Source organism: Esox lucius, chromosome 20 (genome assembly GCF_011004845.1).
Source record: "Esox lucius isolate fEsoLuc1 chromosome 20, fEsoLuc1.pri, whole genome shotgun sequence".
Lineage (NCBI taxonomy): Eukaryota > Metazoa > Chordata > Actinopteri > Esociformes > Esocidae > Esox > Esox lucius.
Window position 1 is genome coordinate 43,429,993 of NC_047588.1, and position 26,138 is coordinate 43,456,130.

General features: G+C 44.9%; 1 protein-coding gene across 2 annotated transcripts in view; it reads right to left on the bottom strand.

Annotated features, from left to right (window-relative positions):
- Nucleotides 1–251: 251 nt before the first annotated feature.
- Nucleotides 252–26,138, bottom strand: part of bmpr2b (bone morphogenetic protein receptor, type II b (serine/threonine kinase)) — a 58,651-nt gene continuing 32,764 nt past the window's right edge. For both annotated transcript variants that reach the window (XM_034288813.1, XM_034288814.1), the window contains 11 exons: nucleotides 22,629–22,828; nucleotides 21,674–21,904; nucleotides 18,012–18,126; nucleotides 12,977–13,137; nucleotides 11,759–11,906; nucleotides 10,450–10,586; nucleotides 10,004–10,248; nucleotides 9,478–9,800; nucleotides 9,234–9,310; nucleotides 7,752–9,021; nucleotides 252–2,700 (listed from right to left, as the gene is read on the bottom strand). In XM_034288813.1, coding sequence (XP_034144704.1) covers nucleotides 2,462–2,700; nucleotides 7,752–9,021; nucleotides 9,234–9,310; nucleotides 9,478–9,800; nucleotides 10,004–10,248; nucleotides 10,450–10,586; nucleotides 11,759–11,906; nucleotides 12,977–13,137; nucleotides 18,012–18,126; nucleotides 21,674–21,904; nucleotides 22,629–22,828 — 3,146 coding nt within the window. In that variant the 3' untranslated portion in view covers nucleotides 252–2,461. The remainder of the gene's footprint in view (nucleotides 2,701–7,751; nucleotides 9,022–9,233; nucleotides 9,311–9,477; nucleotides 9,801–10,003; nucleotides 10,249–10,449; nucleotides 10,587–11,758; nucleotides 11,907–12,976; nucleotides 13,138–18,011; nucleotides 18,127–21,673; nucleotides 21,905–22,628; nucleotides 22,829–26,138) is intronic.

Genomic DNA, 26,138 nt, shown 5'->3' on the forward strand with positions numbered 1-26,138 from the left:
GGGAGACATCATAGACTGTAGATGAGGCAGCCCTCTTTGTTTACACAAACATGTACTGGAGCAGCGTGGGTTCGAATCTGGCCCACGGCTGTCAGCAAAAAACCCAAAAACATGCATAAATATCACACTTTCCTGTATAAAGCATAAAAATACTAATTTAGGTGCACTAATTTATGTCAAGTATCCTAAGCACTGATCAAATGTAGCGTACTATGTTTTACAGAAATAAAGTCACTCGACATTCAAAAATATATGTTCAATAATATAATCTTTAATCAACAGATCATATAATGCAATGTTGTACAGCAAGCTTTGTTTCATCTTAATTGCATTTGTAAACATTTTCAGCAGACTACAGCATATTTTCTTCCACTTTCAAAGTGCTTATTGTACAAACTTCACTTTTTTTCTTTCTCACCTTTACAACTGTTTTTATTTTATTTTTAATCACCCACCCGCGTTGTTCAAATAGTAAGACCAAAATTATCTTTACAACTAAGAATGAGCATGAAAGGGTTGATAGTTTGGTTGACTCTAGTCAAATCTCATCTTCCAAAGTAGTAAAATCATTGTCTAATAATCCACATATTTTATTTCATAGGCTTAAATGACGATGTTACAGTAATAACCGTAGTATTTCTACATGCTTTCTGAGTACCGTATTTACAGTAATAGAGTGAACAGTATAATCACTGTGCCATAAACATTACAGAACTGTAGCAGTGTTCTTGGTCCAGTCTCAACAGTTGTGTGTGTGTGTGTGTGTGTGTGTGTGTGTAACTGCCCTGTAAATATACACAATTATTTACACCAAGGAGGGGAGCCAGTCCTCCCTAATCCATTAGATGTTTAGGCAGGTAGTATGCATCCCAAAAATAACCTCAGTCAACAGAAGAGAAAAAGTTATATTTTTAAATGGGATTCTTGAAAATGTATAAAGAAAAAAAAGAAAAAACTGTTTTTCGGCCCTACTTTGGAGTGCTCAGTATTAATGCTAATGTAGCTAAACACAAGTAGGTGTTTACAGTAGAGATTCTAGTTCAGTATACATTAAGTGTGGGAAGAACGTGTTCATTGCAGTCTGACTAGTCTGCCAATGTCCATTTTGGCTCACAGAATTAAGTTAAATTGTCACTAACAAATTTTTGCAAAGAACAAATTCCTCCATGTTGAAAGCTGTAGATATCGCTTACTTTGCTTCACTTCTGGGAAACCTAACATCATGACTTTCTCTGATTGGACATGCAAACACAGAACTGTCCTATTGCATCCCATTCTTCCTGGTTTGATTCGGTTGCTTGTCCTTCCCATGTTTGATGAGATTAGTGAGAAGGTAAAGGATTGTTGTCCGATGAGGCGTCTGATTCAAGGGGCGGGTGACAGGAAGTAGGATCACTACTGAAAATAAGGGCACTGTTTACAACTACAATAACAAAAATAACTGCTGCATACAAATTATACAACATAAAAACATTGTTTTAAAGCACCTCAAAGCTAAAGCCTATTGCACATTTTGAAATATGATACACAGATGGTTGTTAAACAAATACATAAAAATTATACATGAACTATGCATGAAAATATATATAAAAAAATAAACAAAGTGCAGCCAACCTAGTCTTCAAGACCACTGTCTCTACTGCCAACATTTAGTTTTATATGGACCCTGAGTCCATAGAATCACTATGGCAACCTACACCTGACACAGCCCTGTGGCCCTGCAGGGAATGGGATGTCATTTGGGACCTCTGATTGTTGGATCAAACCATTGTCTCGATACCATGGTCACCGGACAAGCACATCTCAATGGGGTTTAACATCACAACCTTTTAAAAAAAGTGCAACAATAAAAATAAATGTTTTTAAAAATGTTTTCAAAAGCCCTATTTACAACATGATGATAACGTACATGGAACAGCATATATTATGGAAGCATTTGAAGCCTGTTGCTCCTGCATAGCCACTTTCTGTTGTAAGTTTTCTAAAGAAAGAAACATTGAGAAGAACCATCCAGAAGAATAACGTCAATTTAGAAGTGCTCCTTTCTTGCCAAATGGTTCTCTTGCAGCATCACACTTATCCGATTCACATCATTTATTTTTCGGACATGACTGGAAATAGGACAGATAACGCACTGTACTGACATACTGTAAAGGTAGCAGGGCTGGCTTCAATATAAAACTAATTCCAGTCCACTCAGGAAGTACACACTGCTGAAATTCCACTTCCCCCACTCTTCAACGCTTCTGAAACTGGAATAACAGTTCTTATTCACTAGGAGACATTTAGGGGGACTATAGGGTTAGGGCAAAAAAATACTGCCATACAAAACAGAATTTGGCGACATACGATTTGTTAAAAGGGTTGGGTTCTCAGCAGTCAGCTATTTGGCGGGCACCTGGCTCTTGTGGAACACTTCCCTGGCCACGCCCTCCCAGGCCACGCCTCTAGAGGCTAGTGTTCACAGGCAGGTGATGTTTGGGTCAGAGGTTATGGTGGTAGTCCCGCCCCCCACCAGGAACACAGCGGTTGAGGACTTGGACCGAGATGCGCCGCTGTTGTTGTTTACCTCGCCGACCAGCGTCTCCGTGGAGACCACCCAGGTGGAGGGTCGCCATCTCTTCAGGGAGTACGGCGTCTTGACGCGACGCTTGATCTTCTCACCTGAACCACCCTGGCCATCGAGCGAAGAGCAATCACCTGGTGGGACGAGGAAACAGGAGCTATTGACGACACCTACAGTGATCATCAGTGACATCAGAGGTTCTCAATAAAACCACGTTACCATGGAGAAGGCAACCGTTACCAGGAGCCAGGAGGAACAACCACTCAACTCAGTAGTGGCAAGTGCATCGAAGTCAATTAACAGCGAAATTCCCTACACCATGCCATTTTAATGTGCTATTTTAGACCACCTCATTCCCAATATAACAGGGTAGAATGTATGTACAATATAATTGTACATACTCTATACTTAATACATGTACATTTTCTGCAAATGTTCCACTGCACATTTAGATTTGCCATATGTAATGCATTTGTATTCATTGCATACTTATTTATTCCACTTGTACATACATATATTTGTACTTAATTATTTTACATACATATATTTGTACTTCTGGTTAGACGCAAACGGCATTTTGTTGTGCTGTACTTGTACTGTTCAATGACAAAGCTGAATCTAATCTAAATCTAATCTAGTGTGCTGCTTCAGACCAAGGCCCTATTCCCTATACAGCACACTACTTTAGACCATCCTATTCCCTATACAGCACACTACTTTAGACCATCCTATTCCCTATACAGCACACTACGTTAGACCATCCTATTCCCTATACAGCACACTACTTTAGACCATCCTATTCCCTATATAGCACACTACTTTAGACCATCCTATTCCCTATACAGCACACTACGTTAGACCATCCTATTCCCTATACAGCACACTACTTTAGACCATCCTATTCCCTATACAGCACACTACGTTAGACCATCCTATTCCCTATACAGCACACTACGTTAGACCATCCTATTCCCTATACAGCACACTACTTTAGACCATCCTATTCCCTATACAGCACACTATTTTAGACCATCCTATTCCCTATACAGCACACTACTTTAGACCATCCTATTCCCTATACAGCACACTACTTTAGACCATCCTATTCCCTATACAGTACACTAATTTAGACCATCCTATTCCCTATACAGCACACTACTTTAGACCATCCTATTCCCTATACAGCAGACTACTTTAGACCATCCTATTCCCTATACAGCAGACTACTTTAGACCATCCTATTCCCTATACAGCAGACTACTTTAGACCATCCTATTCCCTATACAGCACACTACTTTAGACCATCCTATTCCCTATACAGCACACTACTTTAGACCATCCTATTCCCTATACAGCACACTACTTTAGACCATCCTATTCCCTATACAGCACACTACTTTAGACCATCCTATTCCCTATACAGATCACTACTTTAGACCATCCTATTCCCTATACAGCACACTACTTTAGACCATCCTATTCCCTACACAGTACACTACTTTAGACCATCCTATTCCCTATACAGCACACTACTTTAGACCATCCTATTCACTACACAGTACACTACTTTAGACCATCCTATTCCCTATACCGCAGACTACTTTAGACCATCCTATTCCCTATACAGCAGACTACTTTAGACCATCCCATTCCCTATACAGCACACTACTTTAGACCATCCTATTCCCTATACAGCACACTATTTTAGACCATCCTATTCCCTATACAGCACACTACTTTAGACCATCCTATTCCCTATACAGCACACTACTTTAGACCATCCTATTCCCTATACAGCACACTACTTTAGACCATCCTATTCCCTATACAGCACACTACTTTAGACCATCCTATTCCCTATACAGCACACTACTTTAGACCATCCTATTCCCTACACAGCACACTACTTTAGACCATCCTATTCCCTACACAGTACACTACTTTAGACCATCCTATTCCCTACACAGTACACTACTTTAGACCATCCTATTCCCTATACCGCAGACTACTTTAGACCATCCTATTCCCTATACAGCAGACTACTTTAGACCATCCTATTCCCTATATAGTACACTACTTTAGACCATCCTATTCCCTATATAGTACACTACTTTAGAGCATCCTATTCCCTATACAGCACACTACTTTAGACCATCCTATTCCCTATATAGCACACTACTTTAGACCATCCTATTCCCTATATAGCACACTACTTTAGACCATCCTATTCCCTATATAGTACACTACTTTAGACCATCCTATTCTGTATATAGTACACAACTTTAGACCATCCTATTCTGTATATAGTACACTACTTTAGACCATCCTATTCACTATAAAGTGCGATGGGCCACTCGGTTGTCAAAACACTGGCCTGTTTCTGCATTCAGTAGCAGAACACTGCCCCCTAATGGCTGGTGAGATGTACCATTGCAAAGGATTTCTCTCAGATTTCAGATATTTTATTAAAAAGGTGTCCTGACTCCCTGTGGTCCCAAATACCCCCAGGCAGTTATTGTAACAGTCGGGCTGTTAACTTGTCCTGGCAAATGTCCAATCAGGCCCTCATATCACCATGGTCACCTAGCCCCAAGCCCAACCCTAACCCCAGCCCTAACCCCAGACCCAAGTGGCTGATTCATCCCCACTTCACCTCCAGCAACAACAAAAAATTAAGTACTATTGCTACTAGAATGTCTGCCATCAATTATATAGCCGAACTCTTAATCTGGATAAGAGTTTGGCTAAACTACAGAAATAAGAACATAAGTAAATAAGCACAAAAATCGGCATCCTGCCATTAAATAAGAGATGTTTAGTAATATTAAGCTGAGATGAGGGTTTCGCATTCTGGTTCAGAGAAGCGTGTGAGACAGGAAAGGAGGAATTCAGCAACACGTAACGTCAGGGGAGATGAGCTGCAACCAGCCTCCTCAATGGATTACATGGGCAGAAGTTTCTAGATCTTTTATGACGGGGTTCTCCAAAGACCTTTAACCAATCAGACACATTTACAGACAATGATTTTTTTCCTGCATTACAGTGAGGGAAACAAGTATTAGATGATCATGAGAACTGTGAGGAAACAGCCCAGAACTACACAGGAGGATCTTGTCAATGATCTCAAGGCAGCTGGGACCATAATCACCAAGAAAACAATTGGTAACACACTACGCCATGAAGGACTGAAATCCTGCAGCGCCCGCAAGGTCCCCCTGCTCTAGAAAGGTCCACCTGTACAGGCCCGTCTGAAGTTTGCCAATGAACATCTGAATGATTCAGAGGAGAACTGGTTGAAAGTGTTGTGGTCAGATGAGACCAAAATCAAGGATGAATGCTGCCTATGACCCCAAGAACACCATCCCCACCATCAAACATGGAGGTGGAAACATTATGCTTTGGGGTTGTTTTTCTGTTAAGGGGACAGGACAACTTCACTGCATTAAAGGGACGATGGACGGGGCCATGTACCGTCAAATCATGGGTGACAACCCCCTTCCCTCAGCCAGGTCATTGAAAATGGATCGTGGATGGGTATTCCAGCATGACAGTGACCCAAAACACATGGCCAAGGCAACAAAGGAGTGGCTCAAGAAGAAGCACTTTGAGGTCCTGGAGTGGCCTAGCCAGTCTCCAGACCTTAATCCCATAGAACATCTGTGGAGGGAGCAGAACGTTTGAGTTTCCAAACATCAGCCTCTAAACCTTAATGACTTGGAGAAGATCTGCAAAGACCAGTGGGACAAAATCCCTCCTGAGATGTGTGCAAACCTGGTGGCCAACTACAAGAAACATCTGACCTCTGTGATTGCCAACAAAGGATTTGCCACCCAGTAATAAGTTATGTTTTGCAGAGGGGATCAAATACTTATATTACTCATTAAAATGCAAATCAAATTATAACATTTATCTGGATTTCTTTTGTTGTTATTCTGTCTCTCACTGTTCAAATAAACAAACCATTAAAATTATAGACTGATCATTTCTTTGTCAGTGGGAAAATTAAAAAAATCAGCAGGGGACCTAATACTATTTTCCCTAACTGTATGTCATTGTTTGTGTGAATCTCCTAACTGTTTTTCTGTCAGCTGACTGACTGTGTGGCGCCTGGTCCTACTGATCTGGTGTCTAAAGCCTGTAAACAGGACTGATCTGGTGTCTGTGTTGAGCCTGTAAACAGGACTGATCTGGTGTCTGTATAGAGCCTGTAAACAGGACTGATCTGGTGTCTGTATAGAGCCTGTAAACAGGACTGATCTGGTGTCTGTATAGAGCCTGTAAAAAAGGACTGATCTGGTGTCTGTATAGAGCCTGTAAACAGGGCTGATCTGGTGTGTGTGTTGAGCCTGTAAACAGGACTGATCTGGTGTCTGTATAGAGCCTGTAAACAGGGCTGATCTGGTGTGTGTGTTGAGCCTGTAAACAGGACTGATCTGGTGTCTGTATAGAGCCTGTAAACAGGGCTGATCTGGTGTCTGTATAGAGCCTGTAAACAGGGCTGATCTGGTGTCTGTATAGAGCCTGTAAACAGGACTGATCTGGTGTCTGTATAGAGCCTGTAAACAGGGCTGATCTGGCCAGCAACTAAAGGCTGTGATCCTCTGGTCTGTTTGTCTTCAGGTCCTGGCAAGCCTGGTGCAACATCTGTTTGTTCTGTCTTGCCAACAATCCACTGTCAGAAGACCAAACAAACAGATCTAGAACCACGCTGTCCCAAATGGCACCTTATGCCCTACATAGCGCACGGCTGTAAACCCAAACTGCCTGGAGGATCGCGTGCCATTTCAGGACCCAGTTACGGAGTTTCAAGGCTGACATCTCCTTCCATTTGTCTTTGCTTGTGTTGTTAGTCTCCAGACCACAACACTCCGGATCCTTATCAACATAGTGGAATTTCCTTCCCTTTCCAAAACCTTGGTTTCCCAAGCGTAGCCTGTTATGGCTACAGCCTTCCTCTCTGGCTGTTACAGACAAACATGCCTTGATTAGTCTGCACCAAGCTGGTCTGTTTCAGGGCAGTTCAGGGCTGGCCTCTCAGATTCCTGCCCATGATACATGGGCAACTGTATTTCTGATTCACTGTAATAGAAAACAATGTCCTGGCCGTCTTCATTCAACTAGTAATGGTTACTCTAAAATGAAGCACTAGGTGTCTGAGGTACAGAGACATAGAGGCTTGTCTCACCTGAAGAGCTGTCGTGTGAGGAGGAAACAGACAGGTCCAGGGAGCAGGGCCTCTCAGGTCGCCTGGGTTTGGGCTGTCTGAGCTGGGCAGACTCCTGCTGGGCCACTGGGGCTGAAACTGGGGCAGGGGTTGTTTTGGGGACAGATAAGGGTCCAGGTGTGTGGGTAGACAGTGAGACAGGTTCAGGTGCGGGGACAGACATTGAGACAGGTTTAGGTGCGGGGACAGACAGTGAGACAGGTTTAGGTGTGGGGACAGACAGTGAGACAGGTTCAGGTGCGGGGACAGACAGTGAGACAGGTTCAGGTGCGGGGACAGACAGTGAGACAGGTTCAGGTGCGGGGACAGACAATGAGACAGGTTCAGGTGCGGGGACAGACAGTGAGACAGGTCCAGGTGATGGGACAGACAGTGAGACAGGTCCAAGTGAGGGGGTAGACAGTGAGACAGTTCCAGGTGATGGGGTAGTTAGAGTAGAGACATGTAGAGGGGCTGCAATAAAGGGTGCAGATCGGCCCTCAACAGGAGGACCCACGATCCCCCTGGCAGGCGGAGCCACCCCCACCAGGCTGTTGTTGTTGTTGTTGGAGTTGGGACGCGTTGCCAGGTGACTGCCGGGTCTCTGGTGACGTGCAGCCGGCGGCTCCTTCCTCAGGAGGGGCTCGTGTTCGTCGGGGCTGGGGTTCAGGGTGAGTCGGCTGTCTTCTCCACTCAGCTGGCTCTGCAACAGGGATGTTGCTCCTCCCACCTCACTCTGAGGGCCCGCTGGATTGGTGGTCCCAAAAGGAGCCCCACCTCCTGAGGAGGAGGCCACGCCCCCATTCAGGTAACCGTTAACCACCAGCGTGCCCACTCCACTGCGTACCCCGTTCCCGCCAACGACCCCAGACATTCCATTGCTGGTGATGGTTACCAGGTGTGGCTCGGCTGCCGTGGCAACAGTGTTCATCTTGGCCACGCCCGTCTCCACCTGCTTCAGGTTGGACTTGTGCTTCCCAAACTTGAGCCGCGAGGACTCCGAGCCCTCCTTGGTCTTGGTGTTGAGGGGCAGGGTGGTGGGCCGCTTGGGGAGGTTCTGCTGCTTGGGCAAAGGGAACGCGGCAGTGGGAGGGTCCCCCACAGCACTGGCCCCTGTCACCTCCGAAGCCAGCTTGATGAGGGGGTACAGCAGGGAGGACGACCCCGAGCTCAGGGGGTCCGGAGCAGAGAACTGCTTCTGGCTGTGCTCCATCAGGTTCTCGTCAGAGGACTCTTTCAGGTTCTTGTCGACCTGTGACCCCAACACACACAACGCGCCTTGAAAAACAACTACTGTACCTCCACATTAGCAAAAGTCAGAGGTCAAAGGGAATACTGAATTCTATCAGTCAGCCTTAACCAGACAGACATCACTAGTGGAAATACATCATATTAACATTGAGGAGTTATTCATTGGGTAGAAATTTGTTTCGAAACGGTCATATGTGTTAAAATGGACCAGACCTCCTTGGGGTCCAGCTTGGTGGTCTCAAAGTCCTCCTGGGTCAGCTGCAGACATACGGGCATTATCACAGCACCACCTGATGGGGAAGACACAGACACTACCTTATTATACAAACTTACCTGGAAAACATCTATGATTTCACCGTCCCAAATGGCACCCTGCCTAGTGCATGTTGGTACCAATTGACACAAAGACACATGATTCTAGCCGTTTAATAAACAATGTCATTATGGATATTATTACCCAGCATTCCAGAGGAGTCCTCCCCGTGCCCGGACTCTGATATGGTGGTCATGACGGTGTTAGGCGTCAACCCTGTGGTGGTTGAGAGGCTAGCCCCGCTGCTCTCCGGGCTGGGCAGCCGAGCCTGAGCCTGCTGGCGGTCGTAGTTGATGGAGTTCCGATTCTTCTCAGGGCCCGCCGGGCCGGTGCCAGATCCCCCAGGTGCGCTGCTGGAGGTGGCCCCACCTGGGAGGTTCTTCACCAAATGGCCCTCATGGTCCTCGATGTAGGAGTAGTCTGGGTAGGGGGTGACTTTTGGGGGCCTGCGACTGTGGGACAGGTTCCTGTTACAGGAAGGGAGAAGGTCGAAAGTCAGAGAATATGGTAAACTGTCATGAAAAGCAACCTTTCACCCAAAGAGCGACTCAAACTATTTGAATGACTTTACTATTGACATAAGGTGACCAGAGGCACAACTGACCTGAAGAACGTGACCAGCTGAACCTACTCAACACTGGTAGGTCTACTGTTCAGCGGGTGTACGTACCTCTCGTTCTGCAGCGCAGTGGTCATGGGGTTCTGCAGTGCAGTGGTCATGGGGTTCTGCAGTGCAGTGGTCATGGGGTTCTGCAGTGCAGTGGTCATGGGGTTGACAGTAGGACTGACAGGTTTGTTCCGATCCCAGATCAGCAGGAGCTCCGCCATGCGCTCCTCTGCACATTGAGCTGTCAGACGAGCCTCAGCGTCCTGGTCCCAGCAGTCCTCCATGGTCTCCTTCAGGGAGCGCACCGCCTGGAGGACGGAGACACACAACACACACCTTACCAAACACACACACGCCTTACAACAACTGCTCCTTCCGGGGGCCTGGGGGACACACAACCAGACTCCACCATCTCCATCTCTATGGATTCAGACTCATCCTCCTCCACAGGGAGCAACTGGGAGAGGAGAGCAACTAACACACCCTGAGGTGACAAGATAAGGATTTACCAGGCTGTTCTCCTTCCAGGCCTCAGGGAACTTGGGTCTCTCCTTCTCTCTGGACACCAGGACCTGCATGTCCTCGAAGGACGGGTGGTTCCCAGCCTCAGCCTGGAACGCCATCTGGTATTCAGGCACCGCCTCTCCTGGTAGACAGACAGCGTGGTGATGGATACAGCAGTGTGTCAACACGAAGGTCTTCATTAAGACAGAACTAGACCACACTAGAACTGTCATTATATCACATTTTCACTACACGGTTATTGTGGCCAAAATAATTCCTGGTAACAATATTGAAAGAAAAAAATGCTGTCAGTCAAAATCATCTTCAACTTTGTTTGATGTGCTTTATTCTCTTTTTTGGCAAATTAATTACACTCAAAATAAGAATGTATGGCGGTGGAGAGTCTGGAACCATTACACTTATAGTGAAAAGGCCTTTGATAAACAAAAGATCCACAAGGCCTAACACCCAGAGGAGTTTCGGGAAAAATACAAAACATTTTCACCAAGTGAATAGGCAACAAAAGTCCTTAATGCAACACTAGTGTATAGGTCCAGTGTGTAGGTCCAGTGTGTAGGTCCAGTGTGTAGGTCCAGTGTGTAGGTCCAGTGTGTAGGTCCAGTGTGTAGGTCCAGACTCGTAGTTTAAGCAAATCATAGTTTGGCCATGAATAAACCATGGAAAATCCGAGAGGAGTTTTTGGAAGATTGGAACAATGTCCTTTTTCCCATGTGAATGGGCTACTAAAACGGCTACTAAAATCTCTCCCAGGGTTCTAGTGGGGCTAACGAGTTGATTTCGAGTTGACACCAGTGCGTAGGTCCAGTCTCCTTTAAACACCATTTGTCTACATGTGACATGAATAAGGTATTGAACAACCGAGAGGAGTTTTCACCTAGTGAATACGATATTATCATGTGTATTATTAACATGATGTCAATATTACATTTTTAAATATCACAGTTATCGTCAGTACCGGTATATCGCGGCACCACTAGACCACACACACAGCAGGGTCTGGGAAGAGGTCCAGGGTTAGGGGTCAGAGGTCAGGTTGTAGATTGCTTTAACTGGAAAGTGGATGGTACAACTCATGAATGTCTCCCAGGGTTAGAGGTCAGGGGTTATTACCTGGGAAGAGGTCGGTACACCTCATGAAGGTCTCCCAGGGTTAGAGGTCAGGGGTTATTACCTGGGAAGAGGTCGGTACACCTCATGAAGGTCTCCCAGGGTTAGAGGTCAGGGGTTATTACCTGGGAAGAGGTCGGTACATCTCATGAAGGTCTCCCAGGGTTAGAGGTCAGGGGTTATTACCTGGGAAGAGGTCGGTACATCTCATGAAGGTCTCCCAGTAGACGAGGCCGAGGGAGTACATGTCCACCTGCTTCAGAGCGGACTCACAGTCCCTGAGGTTGACCGCCCCCTCCAGGACCTCTGGAGCCATGTAACGGATGGTCCCCACCTGGAGGAAGACAATGTCACTGTTATAAGCATTCATATGTATGCATCAATGTCATTCATGAAAGAAAAACGAACATTGTGCCATGAAATTAAATTGCTTTGGCAGTGTGAAGTTCATCTTCAGTCTCGCTAGAAGTAAAAAATAATTTAGACTATTCCAAGTAATAAGTAGATACTAGTAGGTCTATTACTGGCTAATACAAGCCATAGAGTTCACAGATGCCATTTGTGGTGGAAGTAAAGGGAATAAGAAACGTTAGTCAGTTCAACACTTGATTAAACAAAGCAACACCGTTGGTTGCATCTTTGCTGAAACTGAAAAGTAGACGACATCATCACTGTGTGCTTAGGTGATTGGCTGGAAGTCACTAGCGTCGACTAGTGGTCTCACTCACATTTGTCGATCACTGACCTATGACCTAAACTCGGAATGTAACTTCCAAAATTCTGTGCACAAATGTAAAACAATCCACGCACACAACAGGATGAATTCTAACAGAAAAGTGTTGATTGACAAAACTGTTTGCATTAATGCCAATGCGATTTCAGAAATATGAGTCAGGAAGTGTTTGTTTGTGGATAGTGACTTCCATTTGTGCATTTTGTTTTACGTTTCCAACTAAGCATTTGAGGGTTTAATGCTGTGTATATACGAATGATGGTTTACAATCAGTCGGAAAAGGGTGGCTTGCTCACTTCAGGTTGGTGGAGAGTGCCTGCCTCAAGTGGAGGAGTTTAAGTATCTAGGGGTCCTGTTCACGAGTGAGGGAAGGATGGAACGGGAGATTGACAGACGGATCGGTGCAGCTTCTGCAGTAATGCGGTCGATGTATCGGTCTGTCGTGGTGAAGAAAGAGCTGAGCCGCAAGGCGAAGCTCTCGATTACCGGTCAATCTACGTTCCTACTCTCACCTATGGTCATGAGCTTTGGGTCATGACCGAAAGGACAAGATCCCGGATACAGGCGGCCGAAATGAGCTTTCTCCGCAGGTATTCAATCTCCATACACCCCGCGTTATTTCTTTCTCAGTACTTTGTGTCAAAGGTTAAGTGGTAACGTTCAGAGGTTACCTCGCTGATGGCAGCGTTGTCCTCCTCTCCAGGCCTGACCAGTCGGTTCCCTGTCAGCTTCATGGACAGGCCAAAGTCACTGATCACACAGGTCCCATCGTTCTTCACCAGAATATTCCGGCTGTTTAGGTCTCGGTGAGAGACCGCAGGCTTGTAGATGTCTGGAGTACGGGGGTGGGGGGGGGGGGGGGGGGGGGCAGAAAAGGAGGGGGTGTGAGGTTGGAGAGAAGGAAGGATGGGGAGGGAGGGAGGGGAAAAATAAGTTTGTTTGCATTAAATGTCACAACATCCTAACAGTTTATATATGAATAAAGCAGGAATCTCTGACTGAAAAGGAGGGGGTGTGAGGTTGGAGAGAAGGAAGGATGGGGAGGGAGGGAGGGGAAAAAATAAGTTGTTTGCATTAAATGTCACAACATCCTAACAGTTTATATATGAATAAAGCAGGAATCTCTGACATGAACACTATTATAGTATAAATATATAGATAAACAACCACAGTGCCGTCTGGAAATAGCAGCTATTAATACACAGAGCAAAGCCCCAACTCTGATGTAGATCCTCATCAACACCACCCCAGGGTAAGCCCATTCAACATCTGTTGGATAGGAGGTAATTAGAGACCCGCTGAGTGGAGAAACTGGAGTAGTTAATCAACATGTCCACCAGGGGGCACTCTGATACAATGTTCCATCCTTCAGCATCACTTCAGCATGGCCCCATCCTCTACACCCATCCCTCCTTCTCCCTGAATTCCGATTAGGAAAAGGACATTGAGGACTATCTAATACAAGGGGTTAGGAGATGAAGAAAGGGAGACAAAAAGAAGGAAAGCGTAGCAAAGAGGACAGAGAGACAAAGAGAAGGACATGCTTTTGTGCTGATCAGGGGCAAAAACCCCTGGTTAAAACCATTTTGATTATGATGTAACACAATAATATACGGGAAAATCCAAGAGGGTGAATAATTTTGAGAGCCACTGTATATAAGATATAGTTCAAGATATAGTTCAATCGGTAAAAAAAAAGAGGAAACAAGTAAACATCAGATACATGAAGTGGAAGCAGGGAATGTAAGATAACATAGTTATATACAGTATCGCACAAGTGAGTACACGTTTGTTGCCAGCGGTCTAGAGATTACTGGCTGTGTGTTGAGTTATTTTGAGGTGACAGCAAATTTACCCTGTTATACAAGCTGTACACTCACTACTTTACATTGTAGCAAAGTGTCATTTCTTCAGTGTTACACATGAAAAGATATAATCAAATATTAGCAAAACTGTGCTGGCCATAAAATAAGAATATCATCAAAAAGTTGATTTTATCTTCAGTAATTCCATTCAAAAAGTGAAATGTGTATATTATATTCATTGATTACACACAGACTGATATATTTCAAGTGTTTATTTCTTTTAATTTTGATGATTATAACTGACAACAAATTCAGTATCTCAGAAAATTAGAATATTGTGAAAAGGTTCAATATTGAAGACACCTGGTGCCACACTCTAATCAGCTAATTAACCCAAATTGGCCCTTTAAATGGTCTCTCAGTCTAGTTCTGTAGGCAACACAATCATAGGGGAAGACTGCTGACTTGACAGTTGTCCAAAAGACGACCATTGACACTTGCACAAGGAGGGCAAGACACAAAAGGTCATAGCTAAAGAGGCTGGCTGTTCACAGAGCTCTGTGTCCAAGCACATTAATAGAGAGGCGAAGGGAAGGAAAAGATGTGGTAGAAAAAGTGTACAAGCAATAGGGATAACCGCACCTGGAGAGGATTGTGAAACAAAACCCATTCAAATATGTGGGGAGATTCACAGAGTGGACTGCAGCTGGAGTCAGTGCTTCAAGAACCACCACGCACAGACATTTGCAAGACATGGGTTTCAGCTGTCGCATTCCTTGTGTCAAGCCACTCTTGAACAAGACACAGCATCAGAAGCATCTGGCCTGGGTTAAAGACAAAAAGGACTGGACTGTTGCCGAGTAATGTTCTCTGATGAAAGTAAATTTAGCATTTCCTTTGGAAATCAAGGTCCCAGAGTCTGGAGGAAGAGACAAGAGGCACAGAATCCACATTGCTTGAAGTCCAGTGTAAAGTTTCCACAGTCAGTGATGGTTTGGAGTGCCATGTCATCTGCTGGTGTTGGTCCACTGTGTTTTCTGGGGTCCAAGGTCAACGCAGCCGTCTACCAGGAAGTTTTAGAGCACTTCATGCTTCCTGCTGCTGACCAACTTTATGGAGATGCAGATTTCATTTTCCAACAGGACTTGGCACCTGCACACAGTGCCAAAGCTACCAGTACCTGGTTTAAGGACCATGGTATCCCTGTTCTTAATTGGCCAGCAAACTCGCCTGACCTTAACCCTATAGAAAATCTATGGGGTATTGTGAAGAGGAAGATGCGATACGCCAGACCCAACAATGCAGAAGAGCTGAAGGCCACTATCAGAGCAACCTGGGCTCTCATAACACCTGAGCAGTGCCACAGACTGATTTACTCCATGCCACGCCGCATTGCTGCAGTAACTCAGGCAAAAGGAGCCCCAACTAAGTATTGAGTGCTGTACATGCTCATTCATTTCATGTTCATACTTTTCAGTTGGCCAACATTTCTAAAAATAATTTTTTTGTATTGGTCTTAAGTAATCAAATTTTCGGAGATAGTGAATTTGGGATTTTCATTAGTTGTCAGTTATAATCGTCACAATTATAAGAAATAAACATTTGAAAAATATCAGTGTGTGTAATGAATGAATATAATATACAAGTTTCACTTTTTGAATGGAATTACTGATATAAATCAACTTTTTGATGATATTCTAATTTTATGACCAGCACCTGTTTATACAGTGGGGAGAACAAGTATTTGATAACCTGCAAAATCTGCAGTGTTTCCTACTTACAAAGCATGTAGAGGTCTGTAATTTTTTATCATAGGTACACTTCAACTATGAGAGACGGAATCTAACTAAGGAGTTGGAGTCTGTCTGATTGAGTGTGTGGACAGGTGTCATTTATACAGGTAACAAGTTTAAACAGGTGCAGTTACTACAGGTAATGAGTGGAGAACAGGAGGGCTTCTTAAAGCAAAACTAACAGGTCTGTGAGAGCCGGAATTCTTACTGGTTGGTAGGTGATCAAATACTTATGTCATGCAATAAAATGCAAATAAATTATTTAAAAATCATACAATGGGATTTTCAGGATTTTTCGATTCCATCTCTAGTACCTATGATAAAAATTACAGACCCCTACATACTTTGTAAGTAGGAGAACCTGCAAAATCTGCAGTATATCAAATACTTGTTCTCCCCACTGTATATATGTGTGTGTGTGTATACATATATATACACACACACACACACACACACACACACACACACACATACATACATACATACATACATACACATATATATATATATATATATATATAAAGGATTATTAGAAACACCATACTAATACTGTGTTTGACCCCCTTTCGCCTTCAGAACTGCCTTAATTCTACGTGGCATTGATTCAACAAGGTGCTGAAAGCATTCTTTAGAAATGTTGGCCCATATTGATAGAATAGCATCTTGCAGTTGATGGAGATTTGTGGGATGCACATCCAGGGCACGAAGCTCCCGTTCCACCACATCCCAAAGATGCTCTATTGGGTTGAGATCTGGTGACTGTGGGGGCCATTTCAGTACAGTGAACTCATTGTCATGTTCAAGAAACCAATTTGAAATGATTCAAGCTTTGTGACATGGTGTATTATCCTGCTGGAAGTAGCCATCAGAGGATGGGTACATGGTGGTCATAAAGGGATGGACATGGTCAGAAACAATGCTCAGGTAGGCCGTGGCATTTAAACGATGCCCAATTGGCACTAAGGGGCCTAAAGTGTGCCAAGAAAACATCCCCCACACCATTACACCACCACCACCAGCCTGCACAGTGGTAACAAGGCATGATGGATCCATGTTCTCATTCTGTTTACGCCAAATTCTGACTCTACCATCTGAATGTCTCAACAGAAATCGAGACTCATCAGACCAGGCAACATTCTTCCAGTCTTCAACTGTCCAATTTTGGTGAGCTCATGCAAATTGTAGCCTCTTTTTCCTATTTGTAGTGGAGATGAGTGGTACCCGGTGGGGTCTTCTGCTGTTGTAGCCCATCCGCCTCAAGGTTGTGCGTGTTGTGGCTTCACAAATGCTTTGCTGCATACCTCGGTTGTAACGAGTGGTTATTTCAGTTGCTTTTCTATCTGCTTGAATCAGTCGGCCCATTCTCCTCTGACCTCTAGCATCAACAAGGCATTTTCGCACACAGGACTGCCGCATACTGAATGTTTTTCCCTTTTCAGACCATTCTTTGTAAACCCTAGAAATGGTTGTGCGTGAAAATCCCAGTAACTGAGCAGATTGTGAAATACTCAGACCGGCCCGTCTGGCACCAACAACCATGCCACGCTCAAAATTGCTTCAGGAGTTCAGGAGATTGTCTTGACCAGGACCACACCCCTAAATGCACTGAAGCAACTGCCATGTGATTGGTTGATTAGTTATTTGCATTAATGAGAAATTGAACAGATGTTCCTAATAATCCTTTAGGTGAGTGTACATACACACATACACATACACACACACACACACAAAAACACACCATAGAAGACAACATATACACACACACACACATATATATATATATACATATATATATACACACATACATACATACATACATACATACATATATATATATACACACACATATACATACATACACATATACATATATATATATATATATATATATACATATATATATATACATACATATACATATACATATATATATAACTATAATAGATAAACACACATACAAGAAGGAAGTAACATCCTTCTCAGGGATTTTGGACTGGATGTGAATTGTGTTGTTTTTTCACTGAAGCTGTCTGAGCATGTACTGTTAACACAATCAAAGAGTGAGGACAGGGAGTGTGTGGGTGTGTGTGTGTTTGAGAGATTTGTACCTGCTGTCAGTATTTCAGTGTGGAGGTAGGCCAGCCCTCTGGTCACAGAGTGAGTGAGACGACAGCAGCTCATCCAGTCTCCGGCCTGGTGACTCAGGTACCGACACAGAGAACCCTGCAGAACCCAAATCAGGAGAACATCCCTGCTAGTTAATATTACTGATTGGAGACAATGATGTAATGGCAGGCAGACAGGCAGGCAGGCAGAGAGACAGGCAGGCAGACAGTGAGACAGGCAGGCACAGACACAGTCAGACAAACTAATAATTACATGTTGGGGGGTTAGGAATGCTATTCTGTGGGTTGACGGAAAACAAACATTTTACACAATGGTATGTGTGTGTGTGTGTGTTTGTGTATGTATGTGTGTGTGTGTATGTATGTGTGTGTGTGTATATGCTGCAGACAGGAAGCAGAATTTAAGACGCCACCCTTATACACACAGCAGGGTTCCAAAAACATTATCTAGAAAGAGAGAGAGAGAGAGAGACCGTGTCTGTACATGCTACTAAGAGACGCCACCATGGGACACAGAGAGAGACGCCACCATGGGACACAGAGAGAGACGCCACCATGGGACACAGAGAGAGACGCCACCATGGGACACAGAGAGAGACGCCACCATGGGACACAGAGAGAGACGCCACCATGGGACACAGAGAGACGCCACCATGGGACACAGAGAGAGACGCCACCATGGGACACAGAGAGAGACGCCACCATGGGACACAGAGAGACGCCACTATGCTCATAAGAGATGGAAATGGAGCTGCACTTTCTGCCAAATGTAAAACCATATAACAGACACCAAGTCTCAAACCCATAAATAATTCAAAAACAAATATAATGTTGGCAAACCATCAGTTAGATGACGAACAATCACAGCAGCAGAATGCCAGCTATTCTGCCACAAAGGTGAACCAGTGAATGTGTGACAGACACCAATGTTAATTTAACCTACACAATTGTTTGTCCTCACTGTTTACATATTCTGCTATGACACCTAACCGGTCACATCTCATAACAGATTATTTAAAACATTTTAAATACTTTAAGTAATACTGGAAAGCCAGTTCAGAAAAACAAAACAAATTATTTTATATTAAACCAATTGAATCCATTGCTCCACCTTACGTGACAACATTACCTATGACAGCAACCCCATGACCCTAACCAGCGTGATTTAGAGCGTGCGTTACAGCGATGACCTCATAAGCCCCTACTTGACCATTGCAGTTCTGGGGTTCTGTTCATCAGGGGTGTTGGGTCAGCACACTGACAATCCCAGGCTACGGGCTGAGATACAGACGGGTGATAATGCTTGATAATGTTTAGTAATGTTTGGAATGTTCTCTGAATCACCATCAGTTGTTTATATTTTGCTCACTTGTATCAATGTACATATTTCCTGTGCAAATAAAGTTTATTGGAATTGAATTACTGTAAGAAAGACAAAGAGAAACAGAGGACGAAATACAGACACAGAGGAAGAAAGACAGAACAAGATGTACCAAAAAAGAGAAACTCTAGATGACTCTAGCTGGAAATCCACCCCGAATAATGTCCAGAAATGTGTGTTGACACGATACTCTGGCTCTGATAACAAATCAATACTAATCTGGAGATGACAAAGTCTCAGATGCAGGGGATCATCTATTCTAGTGAAACTAGAACAAACATTATTTGCATTGTTACATTTTTGTAATTCAGCTGATATTCCTGTCCAGAGCAACATACATCACTGATTGCAAATCCAATACGTCCAGTACAGTACATCCAATTACAGATTGCCGCAGCGGAGAGGACGGGATCCATTAACCAATAGGAAACAGGAATAACAAGGTGGTCATGCTGCAATGAGGGTCACCCTTCCAGTGCCATTGGATCTAGATCGACCAGCTACACCATGTCCCAGAAAAATAGATTTTAGGAGCTACCAAATTGTAGCTGAATTTGTTTGGCCCATGCAATCTCTGTAACTGGTGCCTTATAAGGATTTATTTCACTCATCCAATAGACAAGCGCAGTCTACATACTCCTGGTCCCACTGCTTTCTTAGTGGTCCAGGACCAGCGTTAAAGTCCTGTAATGTGTATATTACAACTACCATAATAGTCTAAGACAGCTGCGCTGACTACATGCATCCCACATAACATTACTCCCTACAGTATGTCGATAACTACAGTGTTCATTGGTTTTAGGTTATTCAACGAGCTGATTGAGAACACATTTTTATTCGTAGCACCCCACTTGACAGACGACACCCTACGCAGAGCAATGACAGATCCCATCCTGACACTTCAACACCCACTTCCTGCAGCATTTGGTCTCTCATCCAGGACTCACCCTGTTCCACTGCAGGGACCAGCCAGGACCCACCCTGTTCCACTGCAGGGACCAGCCAGGACCCACCCTGTTCCACTGCAGGGACCAGCCAGGACCCACCCTGTTCCACTGCAGGGACCAGCCAGGACCCACCCTGTTCCACTGCAGGGACCAGCCAGGACCCACCCTGTTCCACTGCAGGGACCAGCCAGGACCCACCCTGTTCCACTGCAGGGACCAGCCAGGACCCACCCTGTTCCACTTCAGGGACCAGCCAGGACCCACCCTGTTCCACTTCAGGGACCAGCCAGGACCCACCCTGTTCCACTTCAGGGACCAGCCAGGACCCACCCTGTTCCACTTCAGGGACCAGCCAGCAGTGGGATGCGAAGTCAAAGATAATCTGAAACTTCTATTCTGTGCAAATGTCAAAAGGATTGATGGGAGGGGAAGAGAGGTTAAAAAGTCTTGCTGCAGTACTATTCCGCTAGACCCCAGGAGTCTCATGTAACCGCATGGCCTCCCCTGCTCCATGTAACCGCATGGCCTCCCCTGCTCCATGTAACCGCATGGCCTCCCCTGCTCCATGTAACCGCATGGCCTCCCCTGCTCCATGTAACCGCATGGCCTCCCCTGCTCCTTTGTAACCGCATGGCCTCCCCTGCTCCTTTGTAACCGCATGGCCTCCCCTGCTCCTTTGTAACCGCATGGCCTCCCCTGCTCCTTTGTAACCGCATGGCCTCCCCTGCTCCTTTGTAACCGCATGGCCTCCCCTGCTCCTTTGTAACCGCATGGCCTCCCCTGCTCCATGTAACCGCATGGCCTCCCCTGCTCCATGTAACCGCATGGCCTCCCCTGCTCCATGTAACCGCATGGCCTCCCCTGCTCCATGTAACCGCATGGCCTCCCCTGCTCCTTTGTAACCGCATGGCCTCCCCTGCTCCTTTGTAACCGCATGGCCTCCCCTGCTCCTTTGTAACCGCATGGCCTCCCCTGCTCCTTTGTAACCGCATGGCCTCCCCTGCTCCTTTGTAACCGCATGGCCTCCCCTGCTCCTTTGTAACCGCATGGCCTCCCCTGCTCCTTTGTAACCGCATGGCCTCCCCTGCTCCTTTGTAACCGCATGGCCTCCCCTGCTCCTTTGTAACCGCATGGCCTCCCCTGCTCCATGTAACCGCATGGCCTCCCCTGCTCCATGTAACCGCATGGCCTCCCCTGCTCCATGTAACCGCATGGCCTCCCCTGCTCCATGTAACCGCATGGCCTCCCCTGCTCCATGTAACCAGTAGAACCCCAATTTAACCTAGTACAGCAAAGAAACCGTAGAAGGTTCTTACGCGAGAGTAATACTCCATGAGCAGCAGATACTCCATGCGTCCGTCGGGTGTTAGTCTCTCATCTCCTGCGATAAACCGGGCGATGTTCTCGTGCTCTAACAGGGGGATGCGGTAGATAGCACGCTCGTTGACAAAGTTCTGCCGGTTCTGGTAGGTGAACACCTTGACTGCCACCGGACGCTCATCTAACGAACCCTTATAGACCGAGCCATATCGTCCTCTGCCAATCAACTGGGAGAAAGAGGGAGAACAAGAGAGAAAGAAAGAAATAGAGGGAGAATGAGAGACAAATAGAGGGAAAGAAATAGAGGAAGAATGAGAGACAAATAGAGGGAAAGAAATAGAGGGAGAATGAGAGACAAATAGAGGGAAAGAAATAGAGGAAGAATGAGAGACAAATAGAGGGAAAGAAATAGAGGAAGAATGAGAGACAAATAGAGGGAGAATGAGAGAAATAGAGGGAGAAATACAGGGAGAATGAGAGACAAATACAGGGAGAATGAGAGAGAGGGAGAATGAGAGACAGATAGAGAAAGAGAAATAGAGAAGGAGACAGACCGAAAGAACAAGACTAGGTCAATGATACACATGAACAGCAGCAGATAGTGTTTTAATGACAGACAGACTCAGACTACTACACCCAAACTATACAACTACTACCACACCCCTACTATTCTAATACTAATACACCCCTACTAGACTCCTATTATTATTACACAGATACTAGGCCCCTACTACACTACCAATACTACTACACCCCTACTACTCTAATACTAATACACCTACTACACCCATAATACTACAGCCCTACTATAAACCCTTCCTGCTACACTACTACTAATATACCACATACTACTACTCTACTAATACTGCATCAACACCCATATTACACCACTAATAATACTAAACCCATACCAAACCACCACTACTCCAATCACACTACACCCCTACTCACCTCTAGTAGTTTAAGGCTGTCAAGGTGGAGGTTGGGCTCTGAGGCTGCTGCCTCCATCATGTCCATGTTGTGTAGTCCCTGTTTCCTGTCCCCACTCATCATCCTGTACCCACAGAACAGCGCCACCATTAACACCGCTACTATGGAGACAGACGCCAGGGCGATCACGATGGTCTCCTCCCGATACACTGGCTGCGGGTCTGTGGACAATGACATCATAAGGTCAGAGGTTAGGGTGTAAGCACAGCAGGCTGAAATGGTTCTACAATACAGCAGAACGGTTCTACATTACAGCAGAAAGGTTCTACATTACAACAGAACAGTTCTACATTACAGCAGAATGGTTCTACAATACAGCAGAACGGTTCTACAATACAGAAGAACGGTTCTACAATACAGCGGACCGGTTCTACATTACAGGTGAATGGTCCCATTGCACCAGTACTACCGTATTTGTGAATATAACGTGCACATTATACCCATTCTTACCAACTGTGCTCCCATAAAACTGCGTTATCTGCAGGTGCGTGCTATACACAATTTATTTAAAAACGCAAATATTGTTATGATCGCTGGGCGTCACGTGTGTGTTATGTAAAAGTGCGCGTAATACGAATATTTTTTCATACGCTACACAAGGGTGCGCACACACCCCCTGATTCCTTACCCCTACAACATATTACACCTCCCAGAGGAAGAAAGCCTCTGCAGTAGTAATTGATCTGACTGAGTCCAGCCTCTCCATCTCTGGTAGAGCTCTGCTCCTCTTCATACAGGAGACCAAAGACAGACTGGACGCTGGGTGTTTGTTTGCTAGGCTAGCCCCCCCCCCCCCCCCCCCGTTCCTCTGGGTCTCTACCTCTGCTCCCTCACTCATCCCTTCATCCATTAGCTGCCCTCTCCTCCCATCTGTCATCATCCACCAGCTGTATTACTTCCTCTATCAGCCTAGCTGGAACAGACAGAGTAGAGCCAGTTGGTCTGGCAGACAGGAAGGGACCACTCCCTGCATGTGTTCCAGACAGACAGACTTTAGAAAGCGTCCTGGAGAGATCGCAATCCCACAAAAGAGAGCCATGCTAGAACCAATCTGTGAACACGGAACAAAACCTGTGTGCTAAATCTAGGTCTGTCACAATTCATTGAGCAATAATTTTATTACAATAGCTTGCAGTTTTATAATTTACTGGCTTACTATTCATAATGACAGTGAAGCCAGAGAACGACCTGTGTGAACTTGGCACCACACCCAATGCAAAACTTCAGCAAAATGGGCTTCATTGTTTGTGCTGTTAAAATAGTTGTTTTTGCTGCTGTCATTTGTTTGATATTAAAGAATGTTTTATAGGTCAAATTCACTGAAACAGGCTCAATCATGTGCTCCATTTGTTCTGGAAAAAGTATAGTTTTTGCAACTGCCTTTCTTATGGATACAGCTGAAGATTTAATGACAGCGCTATAGTGGAGAGACAGTAAAGCCAATGACCTATCCAGTAGAAAAGTAGGTTATGTACCAAAAACTGCACAAACCAGCACAAATGATTGATTCTATTTTGAGTCAATGTGGAGCATGTTGGGGGGCAGAGTGACGTCATAACTTAAAATTAAACGTTTGTTTAATATACAAAACACTGAGACAGCACAAACAAAACTTTTAAAGGCACAAATGAAGCACAAAAAAACAAGACTATTTTGTTTGATTTTGGAGTATGTTGGGGGGCTGAGTGACCCCAGAATGACCTATACAAATTAATTTAATATCTACAAAATTACAGCTGCACAACATTTTTTTTGAAGGCACAAGCCAGCACAAACCATTAAGCCTATTTTGCAGAAGTTTTGTGTTGGATGGGGGTCCAACTTCACGCAGGTTAGAGAATGTTGAGGATGATTTCCATTCATCATGAAAGTGGAAACAGAACGTTGAGGATGATTTCTATTCATCATGACAGTGGAGACAGAACGTTGAGGATGGTTTCTATTCATCATGACAGTGGAGACAGAACGTTGAGGATGGTTTCTATTCATCATGACAGTGGAGACAGAATGTTGAGGATGGTTTCTATTCATGACAGTGGAGACAGAACATTGAGGATGGTTTCTATTCTGCTGAGTAGAGCTGTTGAACATGAGTAGACAATGTTTAGCTGTAACATATGTGATTGGGGGAAAGTCATAAAATTTTCAGAAGCCACCACAAAGTGGCTTTGCTCTTCTTATCAGGCCTGGGGAAAGCTGCAAACCATTCCTTCTCAGTGCTCAATCAATCAATCAATCAATCAATCAATCAATCAAATGTATTTATAAAGCCCTTTTTACAACAGCAGTTGTCACAAAGTGCTTTTACAGAGACACCCGGCCTTAAACCCCAAGGAGCAAACAACAGTAGTGTTGAATTTCAGTGGCTAGGAAAAACTCCCTAAGAAGGTTGAATTTTAGGAAGAAACCTAGAGAGGACCCAGGCTCAGAGGGGTGACCAGTCCTCTTCTGGCTGTGCCGGGTGAGCTATTAAGAGTCCAATTGGAATAATGAATACATTTCTCTGGGCTAAATCCAGAGACTATTTGATTTTAGACTAGGTCAAAAGTATGACCAGATGGACTAGGACAGGGACAGCAACGGGCCCCCCAAACCAGGTACTCCGCAGGTGTGGACCAGGACCTCATGTCCTCCTAAAGTTTAAAACTGGAGGAGACTGAGAAAAGTTAGAAAGTGCATTCATCATATCAACAACGATTTATAGTGGAGAAGGAGAACTTAGTGGGGAAGGAGAACTGACCCAATCCCCCAGCACAATAGTATAGCAGCGTAAGACCTTGTGCTCAACTGTAAGGGAACCAGGCTTTTACAGTGTAGATTCTACATGTTCATGTTAGCAATGTGTGCTGGCCTCATTTCCTCTTCATTAAAAATAATTGGGTGGGTGAGGATGAGTTATTAACAGTTGCGGACGGGTGAGGATGAGTTATTAACAGTTGCGGACAGGTGAGGATGAGTTATTAACAGTTGCGGACGGGTGAGGATGAGTTATTAACAGTTGCGGACGGGTGAAGATGAGTTATTAACAGTTGCGGACGGGTGAAGATGAGTTATTAACAGTTGCGGACGGGTGAAGATGAGTTATTAACAGTTGCGGACAGGTGAGGATGAGTTATTAACAGTTGCGGGCGGGTGAAGATGAGTTATTAACAGTTGCGGACGGGTGAAGATGAGTTATTAACAGTTGCGGACAGGTGAGGATGAGTTATTAACAGCTGCGGACAGGTGAGGATGAGTTATTAACAGTTGCGGACGGGTGAGGATGAGTTATTAACAGGGAGAGACAGACAGTAATCAGTCCCTCCTCTCCTACAGAGGCAAAGAACCATCCTTTATCATGAAAACGTGCTCCTGTGATGTTGCTCCTGTGTTGCCGTGTGTGTGTTGCCGTGTGTGTGTTGCCGTGCGTGTGTTGCCGTGCGTGTTTTGTTCAGGTATTGAGGAAGTTGGACTGACGCTGCCCCCCGTCTC